This window comes from Chiloscyllium plagiosum, chromosome 7 (assembly GCF_004010195.1).
Source record: "Chiloscyllium plagiosum isolate BGI_BamShark_2017 chromosome 7, ASM401019v2, whole genome shotgun sequence".
Lineage (NCBI taxonomy): Eukaryota > Metazoa > Chordata > Chondrichthyes > Orectolobiformes > Hemiscylliidae > Chiloscyllium > Chiloscyllium plagiosum.
Window position 1 is genome coordinate 33,565,675 of NC_057716.1, and position 27,706 is coordinate 33,593,380.

Here is a 27,706-nt window from a genome sequence, read left to right on the forward strand (position 1 = left end):
GGAGCTTCGGAAGCTGAGGGGTGACCTTATAGAGGTTTACAAAATTATGAAGGGCATGGATAGGATAAATAGACAAAGTCTTTTCCCTGGGGTTGTGGAGTCCAGAACTAGAGGGCATAGGTTTAGGGTGAGAGGGGAAAGATATAAAAGAGACCTAAGGGGCAACGTTTTCACGTAGAGGGTGGTACGTGAATGGAATGAGTTGCCAGAGGATATGGTGGGACTGGTACAATTGCAACATTTAAGAGGCATTTCGATGGGTATATGAATAGGAAGGGTTTGGAGGGATATGGGCCGGGTGCTGGCAGGTGGGACTAGATTGGGTTGGGATATCTGGTCGGCATGGACGGATTGGACCAAAGGATCTGTTTCCATGCTGTACATCTTTATGACTCTGTGCTGAACGCCTGGAGAGAGACTTGAATCCGTAGGTTTCAGTCTTGAACAAGTGTTACATGAATTGAGAACAAATTGCATGAACTTGGGTTGTATTCCTTTGAGGTGTGACCTAATTGAAAATAATAGAGATTTGATAAGTTCTTAGAGAGAAATTTGTTGGTTTGGTGGGAGCTATCCGGTACAGAATTTTAAAGTTAAAACAAGCCTGTCAGTGAAATCAAGAAGAGCATTCCGTTGCACAAAAGATAGGTAGAAATCAGGAGCTGCCTTTCCTAAAATGCTAGGCAGAAGTCAATGAATTCTAAAATGAAATTTTTTTAAAGGGTTTTGAGGATTATGGGGTAACAGCTAGCATATGGAATTGGGTTACAGATCAGCTATAATCTGACTAAATGGTTGAGCAGGTTTGAGTGGTTGAATGACTATAAGTGAGCCATGGATATTTACTACAAACCTACAGACTCCCATAACTACCTGGACTACGCCACCTCCCACCCAGTATCCTGCATATACTCCATCCCATTCTCCCAATTCCTCCACCTCCACCACATCTGCTCAGACGAGGAGAGGTTCCACTCGCGAGCATCCCTGATGTCCACCTATTTTGAACAATGTGCTTTTCATCCCTCCACCCATCCCCAGACAGTCCTCCACTGCACCACCTGCATTCCCCATTCCACTGCTCTAAATAGTGCCCCCCCCACACACAATAAAGAGTCCCCCTTGTTCCTCACCAACACCCCCCAGTATCCATATCCAATGCATCATCCTCAAACTCGTCCGCCAGCTCCAAATAGACCCCACCACCAAGGACACCTTCCCCTCCCCATCCCCCCTCAGCCTTCCACAAGGAGAGTTCCCTCCGACAGTCCTTGGATCATGCCACCCCTGCCACCGAACCCCCAGGTACCTTCTCCTGCAACTGGAAAACATGCAAAACCTGCCAGTACACCAACCCCCAACCTCCATCCAGGGCCCCAAACAGTCCTTCCAGCCTCTCTTCCAACTAGTTTACTGTGTTAGGTGGTCCTGATGTGGTGGTCTCTACATCGGGGAGACCAAACATAAACTTAAGGAATAGATCACTGCGCATCGTAGCCAGGTCCGCAGGGGCCCACCAGACCTCCCAGTCAGCGCCCATTTCAATTCCCCCAATCACTCCTTTTCTGGCATGACCATCCTTGGCCTCCTCCATTGCCAAAATAAACCACAGTGCCTATTGGAGGAATAACACGTTTATCTTCAGCCTGGGCACCCTACAGCCCAGAGGACTCAACATTTGAGTTCTCCAATTTCAAATGACCTCCCTTCCCATCCCAGCCTATCCTCCTCACTGCCGCTGCTCCCTGCCACCAACCGGATCCATTCCTCCCACTGACCAACCAGGTCGTACCCTCTTCATCTATCCCCACTTCACTACTCTGCTCCCGCCTTCCCCTTCATTTGCAGCTCCCCCCAGCCCTGAAGAAGGGTTACACCTGAAACGCCGACTCCTGGTGCTGCCTGTGTTCTTCCAGCCTCCTGCCTGTCTACTTTTCAGTATCTGCAGGTTTTTTTTGTCTCTACCCAATGTTGTGCCTCAAGCAGACATTGCACTATGGTGCATCGTGGGTTTCAAAATATTGTAGGATTTTTGGCAACAGCTGTCTCAGTAAATAAAAGGACAGTAAAAAGAGCAGTGGGGTTGATGTAGGACAAAGAAGGGAGTCATCTTGTGGAGGCAGAAGGTATCACTGAAGTACTGAATAAATAATACTCAAAGTATGGTGGTGTGAGAACAGTGTGCTCTGTGATCCAAGTGCTAAGTCGGGAGTTAGTTCTGGATGAGTGACAGTGGATGTGAGGAGATAGTGCAAGGCAAATGTGACGCACTTGTAGCACGGTGAAAGTGAGTACTGCAGATGCTGGAGATTAGAGTTGAGAATGTGGTGCTGGAAATGCACAGCAGGTCAAGCAGCATCCGAAGAACCGGGAAATCAACATTTTGGGCAAAAGTCCTTCATCAGGAACAAGACTCGGAACCTTGGGGGTGGAGAGATAAATGGGAAGGGGTTGGGGCTAGGGGAAAGGTGGCTGATTGTGATAGGTGGGTGGAGGTTGGGTTAATGGTGATAGGTCGGAGGGAGAATGGAGTAGATAGGTGGGAGGGAAGATGGACAGGTCATGAAGGCAGTGCTGAGCTGGAAGGTTGGAACTGGGATAAGGTGGGGGGGATGGGAAATGAGAAAATTGGTGAAGTACACTTTGATGCCATGGGGTTGGAGGGTCCTGACACAGAAGGTGGGGTGTTCTTCCTTCAGGTGTCAGGTGGTAAGGCAGTGGCAATGGAGGAGGTTCAGGACCTGCATGTCCTCAGCGTGAATTCAAGGTGGAGGAAAACTACACCTTTTCCTCCGCTACATTGACTGCGTCGGCGCCACCTCGTGCTCCCATGAGGAGGTTGAACAGTTCATCAACTTCACCAACACATTCCACCCCTACCTTAAATTCATCTGGACCATCTCAGACACGTCCCTCCCCTTTCTGGACCACTCCATCTCCATGAACGGTGACTGACTCAACACTGACATTTTCTACAAACCCACTGACTCCCACAGATACCTGGATTATACCTCCTCCCACCCTGCCTCGTGTAAAAATGCTATCCCTTATTCTGATTCCTCCGCTGCATCTGCTCCCAGCAGGACCAGTTCCACCACAGAACACACCAGATGGCCTCCTTCTTTAAAGACCGCAATTTCCCCTCCCAAATGGTTGATGATGCCCTCCAGGGCATCTCATCCATCTGCACCTCCACCCTCGAACCCCACCCCACCAACCGCAACAAGGACAGAACATCCGGTCCTCACCTTCCACCCCACCAACCTCTGTATACATCGCATCATCTTCCGCCATTTCCGCCACCTACAAACGGACCTCACCACCAGAGATATATTTCCCTCCCCACCCCTATCCACTTTCCGTAAAGATCTTTCCCTCCGCGACTACCTCGTCAGGTCCATGCCCCCCAACAACTCACCTTCCCCTGCCACCACAGGAATTGCAAAATCTGTACCCACACCTTCCCCCTCATCTCTGTCCAAGGCCCCAAAGGAGCCTTCCGCGTCCATCAAAGTTTCACCTGCACTTCCACACTTCAATTACTGTATCTGTTGCTCCCAATGCAGCCTCCTCTACATTGGGGTTATAGGACGCCTACTCGCAGAGCGCTTCAGAGAACATCTCCAGGACACCTGCACCAACCAACCCCACCGCCCCGTGGTCAAACACTTCAACTCCCCCTCCCGCTCTGTGGAGGACATGTAGGTCCTGGGCCACCTCTATTGCCACTCCCTTACCACCTGACGCCTGGAGGAAGAATGCCTCATCTTCCACCTTGGGACACTCCAACTCCATGGCATAAATGTGGATTTCACCAGTTTCCTCATTTCCCCTTCCCCCACCTTATCCCAGTTCCAATCTTCCAGCTCAGCACAGTACTTTTGTAGCTACCCTCTCTGGAGATCTGCAGACAAGACAGGTGTGAGGGGGATCTCTTTTTATGACGTGAGTTATAATTTAGATTTAGCAGACTGATTTAACACTTTGAAACTGCAAAATAAAAGCTGCAGGCTAGTTCAGATAGTTCGATAGCATTTCCAGGCAGTTTGTGTTAATTGCTGATCAATTAAGTGATAGCCTGAATAGATGTTAATCACAATAGCAAAAAGCTGATTAAGTAATTGTAATTTGGATATGAATTGTCAGCCTTTTTTTATAAATAGACAGTGATTGCCACTCTACAGAATGATCCAAGGCACTGCATTTAAGTTGGAAATTTGATGCAAAGTGGGAAGCTGCCTTGAGTAGCTGAGAGTGGTGTTCCATTCCTCCAAGTTAGGGGAGCATATCTTGCTATTAAGATTAATGGTTGATGGCTGGGCTGGTAGTGCGCTTTATCTACATCATGAGAGTTTGTGGAATGAATTGCAATTCTGGACAGCCACGTGTTGGGTGAGTATCTATAACTTGGGCTCAGTCAGTCAGTTGGATTCTGATTTGCTGACACTTGGTTTATCAGGAAGGGGAATTGTTATCTGGATCCTTTCTTCCAAAAGATAGTCATGCCTGTTAGGTACTTAGACCCCTGAGAACTTCTGACTTAATTAATGGTCTGAGACTGGAATGTGAGAGAGTGAATTAGGCAGGTATGGAGATTAGGGCTATAGGAGGCCTAACCTGTTTGATATTGACTGACAGAAGTTTATTGCTGAAAATGTGTTGCTGGAAAAGCGCAGCATCCAAGGAACAGGAGAATCGACGTTTCGGGCATAAGCCCTTCTTCAGGAATGAGGAAAGTGTGTCCAGCAGGCTAAGATAAAAGGTAGGGAGAGGGACTTGGGGGAGGGGCTTTGGAAATGCGATAGGTGGAGGGAGGTCAAGGTGAGGGTGATNNTCTTCCTGACCTCTCCGCCCCCACCCCACTCCAGCCTATCACCCTCACCTTGGCCTCCTTCCACCTATTCGAAATCTAAAGCCCCTCCCCCAAGTCCCTCCTCCCTACCTTTTATCTTAGCCTGCTGGACACACTTTCCTCATTCCTGAAGAAGGGCTTATGCCCGAAACGTCGATTCTCCTGTTCCTTGGATGTTGCCTGACCTGCTGCGCTTTTCCAGCAACACATTTTCAGCTCTGATCTCCAGCATCTGCAGCCCTCACTTTCTCCCTGACAGAAGTTTATTGCTTGGTGGATAAGCAAACGGATCATCAGGCAGCATGCCATTCAAGTCAGGAACATTAATAGGAATGTGGTAGTGACGGGGATCAGAGGGATAGATACTATTCAAAGGGCAAAGTCAAAGCGATAGAACAGTGTTGCGATTGCGTAAAAGTCATGCTGTGTGGGACAGAAAAGAACAGTGTTTAACATAATACATCAGCGAACAAAATCCATTCAAGTAATAATAAAATAATATTGAAGACTCCTTATCTAAAAGTGTGAAGCATTCGTAGTATGATTCATAAGCTCAAAGAAATGAACAGTTTATACTTTGCGATTTACTGAGATGTGGTTACAGGGTGACCAAGATTGAGAAATAAATAATCTAGGGTATGTTTGGAAAAGTGCATAGTCCTTCCAGTAAAGGGCTGTCATGAGAAAATATCTTGGTTCAGAGGATCAAGAGTAGAATCTGTATGCTTGAAGATTAAGACTAGCAAGAGTCAGGAAATGCTATCGGGATTAGTTAATAGGCTGTCTCATATAGTAATATAGTTGAAGGGATCATTAAACAAGACATTATTACCTTTGGACCAAGTTCCAATATAATTACTGGGACTTTGCCCATTTCATTGATCTTCCTGTAGACTGGAATAAAGGTGGTCATAGACATGTATAGCACGGAAACAGATTCTTCAGTCCGATTTGTCCATGCTGACCAGATATCCTAATCTAATGTAGTCTCATTTGCCACACTTCTAAACCCTTCCTATTCATATACCCATCCAGATACCTTTTAAATGTTGTAATTGTACCAGCCTCCACCACTTCCTCTGGCAGCCCATTCCATACCTGCACCACCATCTGCATGAAAAGGTTGCCCCTCAGGTCCTTTTAATATCCTTCCCCTCTCACCCTAAACCTATGCTCTCTGGACTCCCCCCACCCCAGAGAAAAGACCTTGTCTATTTACCCTATTCATGCCCCTCATGATTTTATAAACCTCTATATAAGGTCACCTCTCAGCCTCCGCTCCAAGGAGAACAGCCCCAGCTTTTGCTTCAAGACAACTGTCTCAATACATTGTGGAACCAGTCAGGGGCTAATGTTATGTACAATCCAGTATTGTGTAATAGGTATGATTAATAATTTATATAAAAATCAGGTAGGGTGAAGGAAGTAATCATAATTCATTTGAATTTCTTATTCCATTTGAAAGTAACACTCTCCCAAGAACAATCTTAAACTTAAAGCCAATTGTGTAGGGACAAGGGGACAGCTGGCTAAATGGACTTAAAAACCAAGGATATGAGAGTAGTGGTAACATCACAGGACTGGTAATCCAATGGCCCAGACTGTCATCCTGAGAACATTGGCAGCTGGTGGAATTTAAAAGATTCAATAATTTAATAAAGTGCATTGGCTGTGCAAGTGAAACATTCATCAATTATCCTAAAAACCAGGCTGGTTCACTTATGTCCTTCAGGGAATAAAATCTACCATCCTTACCCGGTCTGACATTTAACTCCAGACCCAATAGTGTGCTTGACTCTCAACTGCCCTCTGAGCACCCACTTGGTTCAAGGGTAATTAGAGATGGATAGCTAATGTTGGCCTTGTCAATAAAACCTAATCTTGTGAGAGAATTTAAAAAACAGTGAAACATGTTTAAAGAATCAATTCAAACGATGTTTCATTTAAAACAAAGCAAATCCTTAATAAGAAATATCCATCCATAGCTTACTAATAATGAATTGTATTAGCTTCAATGAAGAGACTTCTAATGCTGCAAAGAATCCTAAGAAGCCCAAGGACTTGAACTGTTTTAGGAACCAGCAAAGGATCAAAGTAAAATTGATCCTTCAGGAAGGGGAAGAGTTAGAATCAGCATAAGCCAGCCAGGAACATTAAAGCGCACAACAAATTTTACAAGTGTATAAAAAGGACAGTAGCTAAACTAAATGTTGGTCCCTTGGAAGCAGGGACAGGATAAATTATCAAGGGTAATGTGCAAATAGGAGACATCGAAGAAATATTTTGTCTGCCTTCACCCTTTCCTTTACAAATCAGAAATAGATGGAAACCAAGTAATTAATAAGTGAGAAAATTAAAATAATTAATCAGAAAAATAAACTGTAGAAATTTGCACTAAAATTTGACAAATCCCCAGGAACTGATGACCTACATTTTTGTGCTCTGAAATAAATTGGTGCAGAGATCTTAAAATTGCCTGATTCTGGATGATTGTGGATGGTCAGACTATGATGGACAGACTTTGGGTCCTAAGGGAATAGACAAACAGGAGGAGTCAGGCATGGGGGAAGTGGGCTTCAAGGTGAAGATCAGCTGTGATCGTATCAAAGGGCAGAGCAGATCCCGAATAGTTGACTCCTATTTCTGTTTCCACACAGCCACTCTGGTTCCTGCTGCTCTTTTCCAGCAAGAAGCAGTATGAGCTATAATCTAATTATAAGCAAGGTATATTTGGTGTACAGAGGAGTATTGCAGCAGGTACAGGATCTTTAAGGTATTTCCAGTCAGATTTATTGAAATAAAGTAATTAAATGGGGGCAATTCAGGGGCACCAGGAATTCTGATTTATCTACACTCGCTCAAACATTGCTGGTTGTCCATTTTCTTCTCAAAAAAAAAAAGAAATTTAACATTCCTACTTCACACATTTACTCCTGAACGCACTAAGCCTCTGATATCAGGTGCACCAGTTATTTGAGAAGGCAAGAAGAGACTGCTGTTTTAATGGTTCTCGATCATCTGCGATCCTTTCATTCACTCTGTACTCTGGGAAAACTTGACATCAGTTGAATCTTCAGCTGGGCCAGAGACAAATTGACCAGTCAATTCCAAAAAAAACTGTGCATTTTCCCAGACCATATTAAAGAATGTCATTAAATTCCTCTGTAACAAACTCTCAAAGGAATTTGTTTTTTACTTTATCGTTGAAAAGGAGAAACGTAGCCAGAGAGGCACTGAAATTGACTAAACAGTCTGGGATTCATAGACATATAATTTGCTCATTTAATATTGAAAACATTTGCATTTCTTTTTGAAACCATATTGGAGTATTAATTTTGCCTCTTTGTCTCTGATTTTCTACTTGCAGGTGCAGGAAAACCGGAACAGTCTGTTCTTTTTCCTCTTGTTCCTTAGGTTTTTCCCAATGACTCCAAATTGGTTCCTAAACATCACATCTCCCATTCTCAATGTTCCTCTCACGCAGTTCTTCTTCTCCATTGTAATTGGTGAGCTATGATTCCTACCGTAAATTGCAAAGTAAAAGGCAACCCCTTTTCCCTATCTCTGTAATTGATATTGCATATACTCAGCGTGTAAGTCAAACCCTCTTTCTCAGCCTGTCTTTGCATTAGCAGTTGGCCTCCATTTTTCACCCCACGTATGGAATTTAATTCCTGCAATTGTGCAATTAAAATTTGGGGAGGCACTGGTAGTAATTTTTCAGTCTTCCTTGTGTTAGGAAGGGCTGCTGTCGGAGGTCTGGAAAATTGCTAATTTTCCCTACGGAAAGGGTATGATGATAAGCCAAACAACTAGACATCAGTCAAATGCTTGAGAAACTTGTAGAAGCAATACATCAAGACAATGAATAGTCACTTAAATGCAGGTTAAGAAGCACTTTCTGGAGTTGCCTGAGAGGTAACAGGATTAATTGGGTAGTATTGTTGGTGTGGTATAGATGACTTGCAGTAGGCGTTTGATACAGTACCATCCAGATTTAAGGAAAGGTTGAGCTGGAAGAATGAGCCAGTAACAATGTGGTTATAAACTAGTTTGAGGGATAGGAAACAGAGTAACGGTTAATAGATGTTTTTTAGGCTGAAGAATGTTTTATAGTCCAGTTCGCCAGGATGTACTGTTGGGACCTTGCTTTTCCAGAATTATGAATCATTGGAACTTGGAAATTTATAACCTATGAGGCGGATGGTGTAGAACTCCAGTATAGCATTGACAAACTGGCGGAGTAAGTAGGCTGATAGGTGACGCTCACTGCAGAGAGGAATGGAGTGATACAATTTGATAGAGAGAACGTAAAATAGAGTGCAGGTCTAAAGCAGGTGCAGTAGCAGAGGAATCTGGGTGTCATAAGTCATTGAAGTTGGCTGGGCAGATTGCGAAAGCAGTTTATAAAGCACATAATGTCCTAGGCTTGCCTTACGTGAGTAGAGAGTACAAGAGAAAGGAGATAATAATATTGAATTTGTACAAGTCACTAGGTCTGCCTCATCTGGAGTATTGAGTATAGTTATACGTGCCACACTTTAGGGCAGATGTGAATACGTCGGAGAGTGCAGGAGAGGTTTACAAGAATTGTTCCTGGCATGAGGAATTTCAGTAATGAGGATAGATCAGAGAATCTGAGACTTCTTCTTGGAGAAGGGATCTGGCTAAAATATTCAATATCATGAAGTGTCTGGACAGTCTAATTAGAGAGAAACTCTTCCTACTTGGAACAAGAGAGCACGGATTTGAAGTAATTTGTTTAAAAAAATCATAAGTGGTATAAGGAGAAACTTTTCAGCAGTGTGTAGTTAGGGTCAGGTGTGGACAGCCTGAAATTGAGATGTAGGCGGTTTCACTCAAATGGGTTCAAAGTGGAATTAAATGTATTTGGAAATGAAGAATGTGTAGAGTTATAAGACAAAACCAAGATAAAGATACTAAACGAGATGTGCGTTACAGGAGTCGATACAATTACAATGAGACAAATAAGCACTTTCTGCAATATAACAATTTCTGGGAGCTGGGCACAAGGAATTAAATGGGTGAATATTGCAAAGGTGGACTGGAGTTCAAGTCTTGGCCATTTGTTTCAAGTGGTTGATATTTGAAAATGGTGGCCGTTCACAATGAGACCCTATGAACAGGCAATCAAAATATCAATTTCCTATATCCTATGAATATATGCTTAAAAATCTGTTCATTTTATCCTGTAACCCAGATTTGTGAAGCCTGTTTTGTTCTTAAGGGATGCTTTTGAGTATCAGGAGGGAAGCTACATTGGAGCTTTGCTCTGTCTCACCCATAGTGACAGCTTTCAATGAGACAGGAAGCTTTTGTCATGGTTCCTCCTGATTGTTGTCAATTTACCTTCCTTTGTCTAACAGACAAAGAAACATTTAAGCTTGGATTTGTGCTCCTTGTTGTTAGCCTCCAGTCTCTGCTGACATTTGTTGCTTTCCTGAGGGGTTCTGGTATTTGTGCAGCCCAGTAAGAAATTATGGTTCCAATGGGAGAGAAGAGAAATTGTAAACCTTTTGGCAAAGGAAATATTTTAGTTTCTTTTTCTCTTTAAGGTCTCCTTCCCTATAACTTCATCTGCGTGCAGACTGGCTGCATCCTGTCTGAGATCTCTTCACTGGATAACCTGTTTTCTTGGTCCATCCTGATGAAACTGCTGGTCATTGCCATAGTAGCACTTGTCCCTGGAGCTCTCATTAAACATTACAGTCATCAGCATCTGCAGTTGGGCGGAAAGGTTAAAAACGGGCACTTGGATAATGACCGGAAGACAAGATGACCGATGCTAACCCCTCTTTGTTATTTATGGTTTTATTATTGTATGAAACAGTCTTAATCTGAAGAAACAATCTTTCTAAAATATGGAGTTTTACTTATCATAGAAGCCTGTCTAGTAAAATCTGAACCATGCCACAGTCTTCAAAGCACTGCCTACAAGCTACCATTCAGATTACTGAAGCTCTGCTGACAGTAACTGCATCTGTCTGAGCTGATAGGTGCCCACTTATTACGACTTCACATGCAAAAGGTGTCCAATACTTGATAATTAAGTGGACAATAACATTTGAGTGGGTTGTTGTCTTACAGGTAATTAAAAGAAGTTCAACTGTGGCTGTGAGCATTGAGACATGCTAAAGTATTTTTGCTTTAACTCTAGTATGGCCTCAGCTGGTCAGAACTATGGATGTTATTTGTCAAAGACCTAAATTATGCAGATTGTCTAGATGTAAATAGCAAAAGATGTCACCTGTCCTCTGAGGGCAGAGAACACATTTTGGTTTTAGAAGCTAAAGGATTTCCAATCAAACAGTCCAGTCTATAGTTGTTCCCAATCCCCTGTTTTCTACTTTACAGCAGTCATAACATACCAGATGTATTTCATTGGTTGTGAAGCACTTTAGAAAGCTCTGGGGTCATGAAAGTCACTAATGTTTTCTCCTGTCTGGCCTTAACTGGTGCAGAGAGATTGCAGTAGTGCAAAATACCCTGGAGCCTTGAGATAACTAACCTCTGGTGGGAACTGCCCACCTGACTGGGCCATCATACCTCCTGTGGCAAAACTGAGCTGCCTGTGATGCCTGTTTTATTTTTAAGTTCTCCCTTCTGATTCAAGCTGCCATCATTGGTTCTTTTCAGTCATGCTGCACACCTCTTGGTCTTGTTTGTGTTGGCAGATCAGCTGAGTGATCACACACATATGGCAGATTACTCACTGGATGGGAAGCCGATTGGTGAGGATGTGTGGCATTCATGGCTATGTGTCCAGCCTGCTTACCTCTCCATTGACCTGGCAGCAGTGCTGCTATCCTCAGTTACTACCTGCAGTCAAATTAGTGACGTGTTCTGAGTGTCTCACCTGCCTCAATTATTCGATATTGTGTTCAAGGCAGGTGGGACGAATGAGACTAAATGGAGCAGCTGAAGCCTGAATACCAAAAGGAAATTATTTTTGCTTTCATCATTCAGCAAGATTTTTAATGGTAAATATCCCAAGTTATGATTTCACAGGGCAGGTTGAGAGGGAAGGAATCCCAAATTTAAAGTGTGAGAGAATGGTGGAGATCTATGTGAGTAGTAATTGACCTTAAGATGTTGACCTCAACACTGGTGACTGTGCTACCTGAGACCCCACAACCCAGGATATTTAAGGATATTATGCATCTTTTTTTAACAGCCAGAGGGTTGAAGTATATTTTTATTAATTGATTTTTTAATGATAATAAGTGAGCAGCTCCTGGGGTGGAACTGGTGAGAAGCCAGTGATGATGATCAGATCTGGATGTAGAAAGTGGTCTTTATGCCATGGTCAGATGGGAGCAAGAAGCGTGAGCACAAAGATAGTGGTGGGCATGTCTGAAGAAAATGTAAAATAATTCTTTCTCACTTCTCTCCCCCACCCTGCCCCTCAATCCCGGCAAGTAAATGCAGCACTGTATGTATTACAAAGGAACTTTGAAAAGCAGTTGCACACTTTTTTGACTTGATGTGGAAGCCTATCTGTTAAAACTTTTGTTCTCTCTTGAATTCAACACTTGGTTTACTGTACCTGTGAAAAGCCCCCAGCCATCAAACAATACGTGTCCAACATGGAATGGAGTGTTAGCTGGAGATGATGTGCCGTGTCATTGCTGCTCTTACCACTTCTTTGTTCACAACCCTGCCACTTTGTGATCATACGTGCATCCACACTTATACTCCCCCATCTCTCACTGCCTTGCAAGTAGCTGCACGGTTGAAACATGAGCTCCTAACTTGCCTTCCTTTTTGTATTTGATCTTACCCAATGATGGTAACTGTTTATTTAATCAGTCTTATCCTTTTTTCTGAAGTCAAGCATCATGCAGCAGGGAAACAGACCCTTCAGTCCAACCAGTACATGCTGACAATAATCCCAAATTAAATCAGTCCCACCTGCCTGCACTTAAAATTCAAATGTTCTTGAGGATTTCCATGGATAGAGTTTGAGGGATGTTAATAATATTTAAGTGTCTGGTGTGCTGTGAACCTGGAAAACTGACTGCATGTTGGGGCCTGCTACATTTTTCATCGTGAAATGTATATGACACCAACAGCTATTGCTAGGTGCACATAAGAAAGGTGGTGTTTGGCCTTCTGATGAACCATGGGGTGGTAAGGCTCCCAAATTGGAGAGAGTGGGTAGTTGTCAGGGTGAGGTGTAAATTTAACCAGCTCTCTCTAACTGACCAGTCTAATTAGATTGTTAGTTTGGGCATGGGAGAAGCAGGAACTGAAATCAATTCCTGCCAGGGTGGGTTACGTTATAATGAGACATCAGTTTGGAAATTTTAGAGTAGTATTTTTGACCACTGAATCCCCACACTCTCAGCAAGTCTGGGCGGAGTGAGATTTGGAGGTATTCCCATAATTATCTCCTCTTTGGATAAGGGTGGTGTTTGCTTTGTGCATTGGTTAGTTCTTCTCTAAAGGTAAACATGCAGGTTGAGTCCGTGATTAAGAAAGCGAATGCAATGTTGTCTCTTATCTCAAGGTTGGAATAATATAAAAGCAGAGATGTACTACTAAGACTTTATAAAGCTCTGGTTAGGCCCCATTTGGAGTACTGTGTCCAGTTTTGGTCCCCACACCTCAGGAAGGACATACTGGCACTGGAACGTGTCCAGCGGAGATTCACACGGATGGTCCCTGAAATGACAGGTCTAAAAACACATTTATAGCAACTCAACTCATTTCTACAACTCAATGAAGTCCAGTTGAAGGCCGAGATTGATAGATTCTTGTTGTCTCTGAGGAATTAAGGGCTACGGGGAGAATGCTGGTAAGTGGAGCTGAAATGCGCATCAGCCATGATTGAATGGCGGAGTGGACTCGATGGGCCGAATGGCCTTACTTCCACTCCTATGTCTTATGGTCTTCTGCATTAGTTAGGTACATGTTTTTAAAGCATAATTACTGAGAGATCCTGTGCTTATGAAAAGCACTGTGTGAATTCAAGTCTTGACTGTTTTCCTTTTTCTACCATTCTCTTGGGCAGGAGTTTCCAGATCCCCACCATCTCTGGGTGAAAGAAATTCTCCACAACTCTGACCTCTAATTTGTCTCCTGGTATTGAGCTCTGCCAATAGAACTAAGTCCTTCCCATGCACACTATCCATGCCCCTCAAAATATTAAGATTCCCTTGATTAAATCTCCTTGGCTCCCTGTTCTTCCTTATTGTAAACCTCTGACAGTTTTTGTATAATTTGCAAGCCACTTAAATGAAGGGTAGAGGATTAAACCTAAATTGTTCATTTTACTGCAGACGCAAAGAAGTGATCTTCTGTTTACCAAAAACAGATAAGGGCCTTTGCTTTCTGCCACAATGTCTTCTGCAGCAATTTTGGATCCAACTTGCCACTTTTACTTTTCTGGTTAGTTGGCTATATGCAGCCTTGTTAAAGGCCTTGCTGGCATCTGTGTGGACTGTTAAAGCTGCCGCTTTCTTCCTCAAAACAATCAACCAGTATGTGTTCTATAAATCCATACTGGATTAATCTGAGCCTTACAAAGTGGTGATTGTTGGGAAAGAGTTTTGAAGAGCAGTATTAATTTCTCCATCAATAAGGTTGGGCTGATTTCTATGTAATTCCTTGGTCAATTCGTTTTTCTCTATCTGAATAAAGTCTCCTCCAAGTTACAATTGTAGTACAAATGGTCAGAATCTGCATTAGTTCTTCTCTGAACAAACTGGGATAGATTTACTACAAGCCCACTGGCCTATTTTTAAAGGTATGGAACAATTTTGTGTAGAGAGAGGAGTTTTTGTCCTGTACAGTGTTTCATATTCTGCCTCAGCCACTCTGGCTCCTTCAGTGGCAGAACAGTTTCAACTCTCCACTAGTAAGTCCACAGTAAATTTAGACCAGGTTTAGCTAGTGCTAAAGTGATCATATAATTTGTAACCTTTATATATCAAGAGACATTAATATAACAGAAGTTTCAGTATGCCCCCACTGATCAGTTAACATGGAAGGCCTGAGAGGAGAACTGTCTGCATATGTACACTTCTGCAGTTTGCTCCTGGTTTGAGGAGTGTAAACAAGCTGTTGCCATCTACTTTCATCCAGGATCAGCACCTGCAGTATAAATCCCAGTATATGTGGCTGAGAATGAGGACTTTTAGTTTGTATACTGTGTTTGGGTATAATTAGATTTTCATATACTTTTTAAGTGGAATCCTTTGGGATTTATAACCATGGATGGCTATTAAATTTTTATACACAAAGCTCAGCCTTTCTGTCTATAGTATGAATGATGTTTTATATTGATACTGTGTGTAGATACTGTAAACAGGAACATGGGAAATGTTTGAAAGTCATCTACACTTTTCCCAAATATTTTAACCAGTCTTTCACTTTACCAAAGGAGTGTTTACATTTGCATGTTTTCCAGTATTTTCTCCACTAAAAGTGGCAGATGTCTGATTTGTTTAAATTGTGTGTGATTTTGTTTAAACAAGTACAGCAGAATTTGGGAACCTCAATAAAGTATTTAAATAAATCTGTTATCTATCTTCATTCTTTAATTCTGAAGCCCGAGTGTTGCTGGTGTGTAGACTGTGTAAAGCAGGCTCAGTGAACAAATAGTACCGAATTTGAGCGAAAGCCCCAGGTTATAGATTGATGTGCTGTGTTATTTATTGATTAAAAAGAAAGCACAAGTATAGTCAAGGGACTTCAGTCCACAGCTTGTAGAAAGTCTGCTGTTTGAAATGGGGACAGTGTTCACAGTGCAGTTGGCAGCTGCTGAGATGGAGAAGGGCAAGCCTTATTTTAGGACAATGTATGAATGATGTATCTGGCCTAAAACAGCCTGCTACATTTCTTCATCAAACTCTCTCGGGGCAAAACAGCACAGCTTGTTTACAGGGTGAAGCTTCCTCTGAACTGTATTGGCACCAAGGCTTTGCTTCAATCACTGGACATCTGGGAACCTTCTGCACTGGCTTGACAACTTCATTCTATTGGGGCTGAGTTTTTGAAAGGAAGCCCAAGAGGTGAGACCTCCTAACCCAAATCCCAGTAGCAAACCAATTTAAGCTTCTGCCACAGCTTCGGGTAGATGCATACAATTCTCGACCTTGTATGAGAGTCACCCTAATTAGAGTGCTCAGTATGTGACCCTGTGAGAGAACGACTTTTTGTATCGCTTTTCCAGAGTACTGTGATCCTGTGCTTGACTACACCTCTGAGTGAGACTGAGATAACACACTCCCGTTACCAGATTGTGCAGGGATTCATATGTAAGATCCCTCCATCCTGGATGGTGACCATGAATATGCTTAATTTGGCTTAAGTAGAACAGTACAAAAGTCCACGCAATCTCATACAGTACACTGGCTTTTTATTCCATGCATTTTTTTTTGTTTTGCTGTCTGATTCCCATCACTGTACACTGGTTGCCATGATCACAGTTAAAACAATCTGCTTTGTTTTCGGTGGGGAAGATTGAGGCAGATCAACCTCCCCCTCCTCTGTGCACAGAGGGGAAAAAGATCACATGGTCTGGAGCTCATGGTGCCAGGTGGACCTTTGAAATTTAATACAAAAGAAATTACAATACTGTCTCCTAACTGCAAGAGGCCCTCTGACTGCACCAACTGGAGGACATGTGATCAACTAAATTATTATAAAGGAAAGCTAATGTGGTACTTTGGTGGAATGCAAGTCAAGTTTTTTTTTAAAAACTATCCTTTTTTTAACTGATGGCTTATACATAGTAATTGAGAGTATCAACTCCTTCCCAGCCCCTTTTTTAGCCCAGTTTGTATTTGGATTTCCTCTTGACTGCCTTACTCAGTTTGAATAGTGAGAAGATTTGGAATGGGCTATTCTATCCCTCCCTGAAAGTGTTTGACCTGTTGAAAATTGCAGGCACACTGACAGGATTTTTGATTTGGAGGGGTGATTCAATGGAAGGAAGGTAGATCTGGTGCAATTGACTCAGTGGGCCTGGTCCTATGTTCCAAGCAATGTCTGCTTTTGCTTCATGAGTTGGAACAGAAATAGAAATTTGTGTGGCAGGCCCTCCAAACAAGAATGACATGGCAGGAACCTGTGTGGAGTCTTTTAAGAATGGAGAAGGTTACTGGGATGCAGCTTCCCCTCAGTTCTGACTGGCCAGGGGACATTCACTGCTTGTTGCTGATGAATCAATCAATAGTCAATCTGTTTGGCTTGATTATATTACACCCCAATCAAGTCCTGGAGTGGGGCTCAAACCTAGGGCTCCTGGCCTGAAGGCAAAAACACTATGCACTGCACCAAGAGAGAGCTCCTTCAAGTGAAATTTAAGCAGCAGGTATGCTACCTAAGGGATTACTCGCTTCACTGAGGATAGAGGTTTGAATATCTTATGGTGGTTTCGTTCCAATAAAGGGTAATCTCTGTACTTGAACCTGTTGTTGGTTGTCTAGTGTGCTGACCAGGAAGCTAGAAAGCACAAAAAACAATTCCAAAACCAAGTACAGCACCACAAATCATCTCCCAGGGCTGCAGTTCACAGGGTTGCTGTTTGTCATGCACTCATATTGATGAGAACCCCATTCGGCATTTTCATCTCAGTCTGAAGGGTAACAGACTTGACAGTTGAAAGGCTAGCTGTGCTGATCCAATCCTCAACAACATCAATTTATGTAAAGATGGCAGGATTGTTTTTCACTTCAGAGAAAAGACTGATATTGAATCATGATCTGTATGTGAGAGGTTTGGGGAGGGCTATCTCGTTGCATCATCTTGAGCTCTGTGTTTGTGGGAGAAGGATATGATGGTGATGACATTGTAAAAGCTCAGTTCAGCTTCCTAGTTGCAGGACCTCTGAGCTGACATGTGTTGCGTTCATTGGTGCTGTTTTAAGTGAATGTCTCTTTATTGAGAACTGGTATTGGACAAGGTCCCATTAGTGGAGTTACTGTGTAATGTGTGGATCCAAGAACTATCTGACCTGCAAGGAGCTCTCACTGAACCTCCACACAGAATGCCCAATCCATGTTCAGGAATTAGTGAAATCAACAATACTGCATTCCATTTTGGTTTTCCTGCCAAAGGAAGGATGTTGTGAAACTTGAGGGTTCAGAAAGGATTTACAAGGCTGTTCCTGAGATTGGTGGATTTGAGCTGTCACGAGAGGCTGAATAGGCTTGTCACTTTTTCTCCTGGAGTGTCAGAAACAGGGGTGACTATATAGAGGTTTATAAATTCATCAGGGGTACAGATAGGGTGAAGAGCCGACGTCTTTTTTTTACGGTAAGGGAGTCCAAAACTAGAAGTGCAGTGGTTTAAGGTGAGATAGGAAAGATTTGAAAGGAGCCTGAGGGGCAACGTTTTCAACACAGAGGGTGGTACATGTATGGAACAAGCTGCCAGAGGAGATGGAGGACGCAGGTACAATTACAACATTTAGAAGACATCTGAATGGGGATGTGAAAAGGGATTTGGGCCATATGCAAGCAAATTGAACTATAGGATATCTGGTTAACACAGATAAGTTGGACATATGGGCTGGCACCTGTGCTGTATACCTCTGAGTTCACATTAATCTCATAAGGTGGTCAGAATTAAAAGATAATACAAAGTTACAATTGGGCAGTGTGAGAATTAGGGTGAGGCTGAGGGAAAGAGTGTACAGCAAAAAAAGGCTAAAAATAGTGGGTCAGAGACAGGCACAGAATGAGGGTAAGGCAGGGAGAAGGGCAAGAAGATGAGAAGACCGAGGGCAGGACAGAGAATAAGTGGGTAAGCTCATGATGGTGGCCATCTGGTAGAGCAGAGACGGTGAGAGATGGCTGTGTGAAGTTTAGCAGCAACCAACATCCAAGTCAGTGTGTCTGTGAAATGCTTTGAGCATGGTACTAGAATGCCAAGACATCCAATTACCACTGACATTTAAGGAACCTTGTATTTATAAGAGAATAAACTAGAATTGTAGAGAAAGTTCTATTGACTTAATAAGTACAAGGTTGTTGGGGAATTGTTTGTAAGCTACTTTTAAAACTGAGCTGAGAGTGCGGGAATTTTGTGTGGGTGAGTGACTTAATACGTGGATGGGTTTGTTTTAACAAGATCAGAAGGAAGCAAAGGCTCAGCAGTTTTACCAGGGTTGTCAACCCATTAGGAATTAAAACACTGTAGATGCTGGTAATCAGAAAACATTGGAACTACATCAGAATATCAGGTCACCATCCTGAAATGTGTTTCTTCTTACTCCACAGATGCTGCCAAATTCTGCTGAGCATTTCCAGCCAATTCGGTTTTATTTAATGAGGAATTATTGAAGTTTGATCTTGTTGACAATGTTGGGAGCAAACTCCAAGAGGAAAACCATGGAGAGCAATATAAAACAAAAAGTTTGTTCCATTTTTTAATGTGTTTTGTGTTAGTGATAAAACAATTATTTAGGGATCATACCAAAAGTAGAAATGGTAAATGTTTTCTTGTCCTGAAAATGGACATGGTGGGTGCCTAATATGAACTGAAGGCCATGTGATTAATCCTCCTACAATACATCCAACAGTATGTTTTACAGATCTGAGATCACTTTATTTGTTCATCATGGGAGTTGGGCATTACAGACGAGGTCAGCTTTTACTGCCCTTGAGAAAGTGATGATGTTACCTTCTTGAATTGCTGCGGCCCTTGGAATGTTTTTACAGCCACAGTGTTGTTAGGAAGAGTTGTCGGATTTTGACCACATGACGATAAAGGAATGGCAATACAATTTCAAGTCAGGACAGTGAGGGACTTGGAGGGGAATTGGGGTTGCTGTCTTCCCATGTATCTGCTCCCTTATCCTTCTAGTTGGTAAGGGTTGCAGGTTTGGAAATTGCTGCTAATTGCTGTTAAGAAAAGGAGTGATGAATCCTCCTTTCCAACAGGGTGAGGGCTCAGGAAGAGGATGGTTGTTCCTGAGGGGGCACTTCAGGAGAAATCAGGAAAGGAAGGTCAGAGGAACATCCATAAAATAAACTGTGCTGGAGCTCGTAGGCTTGATACAAGGGAAGAATTGTTACATCTTATAAATAACACTGAAAGAATACACCCTTTAAAGTATTTTTAAATGCTTTCCATATTCTGGCCATTGGAAATGAGGTACATGGGCACAGTTCCCAAAACACTGATCCAACAATTACACCTTTCCAATTGTCAGCTCTGTCTTGCTTTCTCATCCTCTTCCCCAGCACCAACCACCCCTCTCTCACAATTTAGGATTTTCCAAACTATTTGATACAATCCTACTCCTGGAATGGTCAATACCAATGGTAACTGAAAGAGCACAAGAAAGATTCAGGGTTCTCCTGGGAGTATACAAAATTCTGATCTACAGAAAAAAAAACAATCAAAACCTCAATGATAAATTAACAATTCTGATGTAGTCCAGCTACAGAACCAAAGGAATAATTTAAAATGATCTGATACTGCTTTGGCAGTAATGACCTTTCCTTCATAAAATTACACATCTGCTAAAATTTACAGTGAGAATGTTCAGAGTCTACATTTCTAGAGATTGTAAACAAAACACAAAAAGAATTATCATCCAGTATATTGCTGTCCAATTCAGGCTTCTCTAACAGCTTTCTTTGATATTTTACCGAGATGGAATTTGTACAATTAAATTTTGGCTGAAAATAAACAAAAAGGGGAAAGAATTGCAGAGGTACAGGATAAGAGCAAGCATGAGTCAAACTGGATAGCTCTCCCAGAGCCAAATGGCTTCCTTCTGGACCATTTATAATGGAATGTGCTGATTCCACAGGCACTGAGGGAGCATGGGGCTTTTCCTTTGGGCCCCCAGATTGCCCTAGAAATTTAGTGTGCATGTGTTGCAATGCACTCTCACCAAGCAACAAGTTTAACTAGGTCTGTACTACTTTCTTGTGGAATTGCTTGCCGTCTCTGGAACTGGCAATCAAGTTGTGTATTTTTAGGTATTTAATGAGGAGTTAATCATTAACATACAGCCTGCAGCTCAGGCAGACTGATAAGTTAGATCCATTCATCCAGTCAACACTGGTGGCACAGGGAAATCTGAGGGCACAAGTGTCACATTGCTTAGATGGAGAGTTCAGAGTGAACTTTCTGGCTAGTGACTGGTATCTGCTGGAGGGGTTCCAGGACTTGTTATGCAGAGTACAATTTTGTCTGGATTCCAGAGTAGCCCCACAAATTCCCTCTGGGGAATTTGTCTGACATTCCTGAGGGCTGGTAGTAACTGGATCTGGAAGCATTACCGAATGGCAAACCCACTATGCTAATCCATTTTCGGGGAACATCACCAGCAGTCTGTATCAGAGAGCAGCAGGTTCCAGCACACACAAACTGTGTTGCGGGGGCCTGGAGGCACTTAGCGAGGGGGGAAACAGTGGACAAATCCCTAACTCAGGAATCAGAAAACGAGAGTGATGACTGCATAGTCACTCCACATTTAAAATCGGTGTATTCTCTTGCCAATTGTTTGGCTATGTGACCTGACCGTAACGGGAATTACAGACAAATCCTACAGCCATACAACGTGGCTTATTATTTCTTCCTTCGTCTTAGGAGCACAACCTTTAACAGAATTATCTGACAGGCATACTGTACACATTACCCAGGAATTTGAAGACCATCTCGGTAAAATGGAAGATGAGAAGCAGAGTAAAAGCCTGAAAGGGACCACCTAACTCTGGAGATTTCAATATTTGCACAACACAACAATGTATCTTGCAGTGGAACAGCAATGTATCGCGTTCCGAATCTTGCTGTAACAATACAAGGATTTTCAATCATTTTGTTTCACTCTGAAACTTGTGTCAAAACAGCCACAACTGGTTGATACTGATTTTTTTTTTGTCCTGTTCACTTCCAGAAGTCAGGAATTCACCTGTCTTTAAAATAAAAAAAAAACAAAAAACACAAATTGTTGTTGTCCCTGACCGCTGGTGAGCTGCAGCTGGGAAATCTGGAATGGTTCTGTGACGTTCTGATGCTTGTATGGTGACGCGTGGTGGTGCAACTGCGCAATTTTCCTCTGACATTGTGCGACGAGGCTTTTCATGTTGCTGGGAGAAGAAAAGGATCCAGTACCAGGTTTGGGGATGGGAAAGAGAGCCAGCATCAATTGATGGCAAATGGATGGCTTGATTTGGAAGACTCTTGGGTCAGAGTAACCCCACCTCAGTTAGTACAGTAGGGCCTGGCTGCATAGCAAGAGCTCCATCAGAATGACAGGATGAACTTGGAGCATGTACCAGCAGCAGCACCAACCTCAACCCTAACGCACACAAACACACAACCACTTCACATTTAAAGGGCCTGTCATCTCCCACCCTCTCCATTTCGGTTGGGTGAGGGTTAGCACCAGGACAAACCATCACTCCTGGGTTTGTCTATCACTGTCTGGCACTGTGTGCCTGGGGAATGGATGATAGACAGTGCTCTAGACACATTGTACTCAGAAGCTCATCTCAAGCCCTTTCTGTTAATGTATGTGGCTTTCCAACATTAAGGCCAATTGGGATTGAGGGGAGGGGAGTGGGGGGTTGGTGTTAACATCAGGAATCCCCTTTTCTTCCCGCATACAGGCAAGTGAAATTCTGGAATAATCTCTCCACATTTCCGGATGCTGGCATCACACTATGAGAGGGGCAAGGGTTTGGAGCAGAGCCTTGGTGGGAAGGCTTCCAAAGACTAATGGATTTGCATCGAATATCAAAAAATAATGAGCAAACTTGGGATCAACCACTCATTATGTCAGAACAGGCTCAAGGAGCAGAGCTGCCTCATCGCCTTTCTATCCGTCCACCTTGCCAGGTAGCTGGAAGGTTCTGTGCCAGGTGCTGGGAACCCCCAATTGGATCATTACGCTAACAAACACATCCCTCACATATACCCCCACCCTTACCAACCGTGGCCTCAGCAATTCCAAATGCTGCCAACAAATAGTCCTTTCCAGACTTGGCAGTACATTTTGACATTAAGCTCCTTCCAATCCCATGATCCATTTGCCATCGGGTTGAGCTGATCGTCCTGGCTGGTTCATGTATGTACATCTGAAGTATTCAGGTACACTCCAGAATCTTCGCTGTTGCCTCTTCATCGAAGAGCATCAGGAGGGGTGCCCTCCCATCAACCGTAGCCCACTTTGGTGTCTCCTGACCCAGTCAGTCTCAGGTCAGAGCAGCAGTGCAGCCTCGTGTTGGTCCCTGAGCCTTACACTCCATGCAAAAACAAAAATAAGATTAAGACTTGCGATGTCTTGTCCAACCTCTTTGCACTTGTCTCTTGTAGAATACTTGACGTTTATGCAGTGTGAAGTGTCAAACAAAAATAGAATGTTAATGTTTACACTAGCTACATTAGTCAACAAAGTGGATCCCTGCCATACTTGATTGAAATGATAGTGAACTCTACAATTACTTCATCACAGAATGTTGCAGAATATCGAAGAGTATCTGAGTCTTTGTGTTATTGCAGTATGTTCCCACGGGAAGTCTCTATAGTCTTCAAGTGTATTTGTCCATATTTATTATGTTCCTTTCCTCTGGGTGACCTTGCCGTCCGCCTCCCTCACCAGGTGGATAAGCTGCAGTCCTTCCCTCTCCGGACTGTTGCGTCAGAACACTCAGCTTCAGAGGAATCACATTCTGACTCCCCAAAGTGCATGGAATTCTAGAGAGTGGGGACAAATATTAAAAGATCAGTGCCATATGCTCAAGCTCCCTTTTCGCCACTCTTCCACACCATTCCCTCCACCACACTCAAGTCACTAGGATATGGCTCAACAGCAGACAGCCGAAGGTCTCTAACCCAACCCCACTGCCCAACTTTACTGGAACTTGGGAGAGTGAGTCAGGAGAACAGACACCAAACATGGTTCACATCAGCATTGAGCTGACACCTGGTCCCAAATACCTGTCCCTCACTTAACAAAACAGATGGGCAATTTGGTCATTCAGTTCATTGCTTCCTGAAAGTTTTTTTTTTAAACACAAATGGTGTTACATGGTGGTGATTACACTTCAAACAAAAATATTTAATTAGATAGAAGGCATTTTGGGGTGCCCCGAGATCACAGAAGTTGCTATATAAATTCACATCTTCACCTATTCTTTCATGCTGATCCGTACTTAAGCTCCATCTACATAATTTGGTGAAATAGTCAAAGAAAACTACAGAGTGATAGCTGCTTCACAGTCACCTAACTTCTTCTCACTGCACTCTAATGTTGGATGCCTGTGCTCACATTCATATTGTCCATTCATGCCATCTCCCAGTCACCCATGCCAAACACAATAATGGATTTTTTTTAGCCCGACGATAGGTGTCAATGCAGGAAGAAAAATCCAATGCAGAATTTGGGACATTCCTTACGGAAACACACCCAAATTTATTTATTTTAACTGCAGCATCATTAGTGGCACAGCCCCATTGGTTGACCCGTGTGCAATGCCAAATAGCATAAACAGTTCCCAGTGCAATAGGAAGCCTGTTTCATTCTGGTTAGATACAGCATAGCTGGCACTTTAGAAGGAGGCACCAATTAGTCCCATTTTCCTGTTCTTACCCTAGAACCCTGGATATTTGTACTATTCAACTATTTATCCAATTCCTTTCCTAAACTTAGTTTGGAACCACACAGAACATTCCAAATTGTAGCAACTTAATGCATAAAATATACTCATCTCTTGTTCTTTAACCTATTACCTCTTTCTTCTAGTTTCTGACTCCTGTCATTAGAAACAGATTCCCTTTATTTACTGTACCAAATTCTTCATCACTTTGCACAGTACTAAATCTCCCTTTAACATTCTTGATTCAAAGGAAACAACACCAGAGTCCGTAATAAAGGCAAAATATGGCAAACACTGGAAATCAAACAAGCTATGTTCAGAGTTCTGAAGAGGAGTCATGTATTTATAGAATCTTACAGTGTAGATAGAGGCCATTCTGCCCATCGACTCTGCACTGATCCTCCAAAGACCATCCCAACCCCCACCCTATCCCCATAGCTACCAATGGCTAACCTGCACAACCCTGAGCATTACGTGGTAATTTAGTAAGCCCAAGCCACCTAACTTACACCTCTAGACTGTGGGAGGAAACTGAAACACCCAGCAGAAACCCACACAGACAGAGGGAGAATGTGCAAACTCCACACAGGCATGCAAGGCTGTAATTGAATCTGGGTCCCTGGCGCTGTGAGGTAATATGATAACCACTGAGTCATCATGCTGCCTGGACATGTCATCCTGGGCTTTAAATGTTAACTCTGTTTCTGACTCCACATTTGGTGCCAGACCTGCTGAGCTCTTCTAGCATTGTGTTTGTCCCATTTAACTTCTTCATTCCTGGTATCATTCAAATAAACCCCTTCTCAAGGCCTTGGTAACCCTCCTTTTCTTTATTTTCATTTGCAAGTCATAGGTGTCACCAGGCCAGTATTTATTACTCATCCCTAATTGCCCAAAGGGCAGTTAAGATTCAATCACTGTGATTCTGGAGCAACATGTAGGCCAGACTGGGCAAAGGACATTAGTGACCCAGCTGGGCTTTTACAACAAATGGTTACATGCTCATTATTAGGCGAGTCTTTAATTCCAGATTTTTTAAAATTCAAGTTTTATCTTATGCCATGGTAGGAATCAAACCCTAGTTCAGTAACTTTACCATTACACCACTGCCTCCTGAAATATGATAGGTAGACAAGCAGGAGGCTGGGAGGACTGAAGAAGGGTTACACCTGAAACGGTGACTTCTCCACCTCCTGATGCTGCCTGGCTTGCTAAATGCTTCCAGCCTCCTGTTTATCTACCTTGGATTCCAGCATCTGCAGTTTTTGTTTTAATTTCTCCTGAAATATGATGTCTAGATTTGAATGTATTATTCCAGCTAGGGTGCTAGCAGTAAAGATTTATTGTAACTTTGTGTTTTTGGCACCAAATATCTTTATTTATTAAGCCTGGGAGTCTGTGTACTCTTTTCTTTAAATCAACCTTTATGTGAAAAGACAGACAATTGAGATGAAGATGATAAGATCTGCTATGATCTCATTGAATGGTGATACAAACTCTATGGGCTGAATGGCCTACATATTATGATGTTTCCTTCCAGCTTTGAGGAGTTGTGTTTCTGCACCCCGAGAATATGCTCATGTCACTGTTTGGATTGAACTCTGTCAAATGTGGACTATGCAATTAGCAATGAGAATCTCACCTCATAGCAATGCTCCTCTGCACACAGTTTCCCCAATGATATCTGAGTTTTCACCCTGCGGACAGCAGACTCTTTGTCAGACAGCCCATCTGACTGCATGGATATCTCAATGGGAATTTCTGGAGTTTGTGACAGCATATCGTCCAGTTTGTCCTCCATACGGTCCTCATTGTTGTTGCTGAGTCCGTCTGGAGTGCCGCTGTGCGAGTGGTCACTGGTGTTTCCTTCCTCCCCATCAGATACAGAGAAGTTCTCTGAGCTGAAGGTGGAATAGGACTGGCAGCTGCTCATACAACGGTGTGGCCTGCAGAGTAAAGAGGGCAACACAGCCTCAGGAACCCAACAAAACACAAATGCACACAACCCTGCAATGGAACAAGCAGAAAGGTGCAGTATAACAGTAATATCAAAGTCTCCTGTGTCTGCAGTTATGTGAGGCTAAAACAAAATGAGTTTCAGTAATTTCAGAATTCCAGATTATCAATACCCTTCAAGCAAGTACTTGCTGGTTTCACTCTGGAACTGCTGGGTCCAATCTGTTAACATTCCAAACCAATGGAAGTGGTTTCTCTGTATCTGTTGTGCTGACTGTATTAAGTATTTTAAACACCTCAAGTATCTTAACACCACCCACCCCCAAGACCCCACACAACTATCTATTGAAGGGGATATTGAAACCTGGACTGATAGCTGAATGCTCAAAGCACCAGTATTACGGTGCAGTTCACCTCAGAGGCCAATATGTCTCCTACAAAGCTGAAGACAATGCTCCAGTGGAAATCTGAATATAGCCCTATTTTATTGAAGGATAATATCCAAATGCTCCAAGATGAAGACAATTTCTCATCCACCTTTGTGCTTATCAAATTGTTTTCAGTGATTTGTCTTATATGGACAACACTTTGCTCCTTCACAGCCACCAGTCTCTCACCATTAAGGTAAAACTTCAATCCTGAAACTATATATATGTCTTTCTTGAATACAACATGGACGGACTCCATTTGCGGTTTAAAAAACCACACAAAATAGGACTAGAAGTGGGCCATTTGGGCCCTCAAGCCTGCGCTGCCATTTAATAACATCAAAGCTGATAGATAAAGTATGTGAAGAAGTTGCAGGTGGATATAGACAGGTTGAGTGGCTGAGCAAAATCTAGCAGATGGAATATCATGTGAAAAATGTGATCTGTTCACTTTGGCAGGAAGAATTTTTTTAAAAAGAAAGGCATTGCTTGAACAGAGAACGAATGCAGAATTATATATGGTGAAAGCTTAACTCAATCAGAATCCGTTCACTTGTAGTTAAAATTGTTCACAGATTCTAAGCCCAGGCTGCTTTTAGAATGGGAGTGTTGACCACAGACAGGATTCCTGGCCTTGATCATGGAAAGATCAACTCCTGGTGCAAAAGGAGAGATCAGGCCTTAGCTGGTAAGTCCACTGCCATTGAAAGCTTCAAATAATGACAGGCCTCTGGAAGACACTGGTGGAGTTGCACTTCAGCTAGGCCATGTCTGGGACTCTGCTGTTCAAATCAGCCAGAAGATCTCTTCAGAGACATTGGGGCCTCATGTTTACGCTGGTAAACCTAGAATCCCTGCAACCCAAAACAACTCATTTGGCCCAT

At 42.9% G+C, this 27,706-nt stretch overlaps 2 protein-coding genes across 8 annotated transcripts in view; one reads left to right on the forward strand and one right to left on the reverse strand.

Moving 5' to 3' along the window:
* The window catches only part of LOC122551459 (transmembrane protein 41A-like), a 22,766-nt gene extending 9,363 nt beyond the window's left edge, over nucleotides 1–13,403 (forward strand). The window contains exons 4-5 of the mRNA XM_043693392.1: nucleotides 8,220–8,358; nucleotides 10,429–13,403. Of these exons, the coding sequence (XP_043549327.1) occupies nucleotides 8,220–8,358; nucleotides 10,429–10,652 (363 nt within the window). The 3' untranslated portion in view covers nucleotides 10,653–13,403. The remainder of the gene's footprint in view (nucleotides 1–8,219; nucleotides 8,359–10,428) is intronic.
* Nucleotides 13,404–18,401: 4,998 nt separating this feature from the next.
* si:ch211-45c16.2 (mitogen-activated protein kinase kinase kinase 13) overlaps nucleotides 18,402–27,706 on the reverse strand; it is a 133,843-nt gene continuing 124,538 nt past the window's right edge. For all 7 annotated transcript variants that reach the window (XM_043693384.1, XM_043693386.1, XM_043693388.1 and 4 more), the window contains 2 exons: nucleotides 26,081–26,384; nucleotides 18,402–23,536 (listed from right to left, as the gene is read on the reverse strand). In XM_043693384.1, the coding sequence (XP_043549319.1) occupies nucleotides 23,435–23,536; nucleotides 26,081–26,384 (406 nt within the window). In that variant the 3' untranslated portion in view covers nucleotides 18,402–23,434. The remainder of the gene's footprint in view (nucleotides 23,537–26,080; nucleotides 26,385–27,706) is intronic.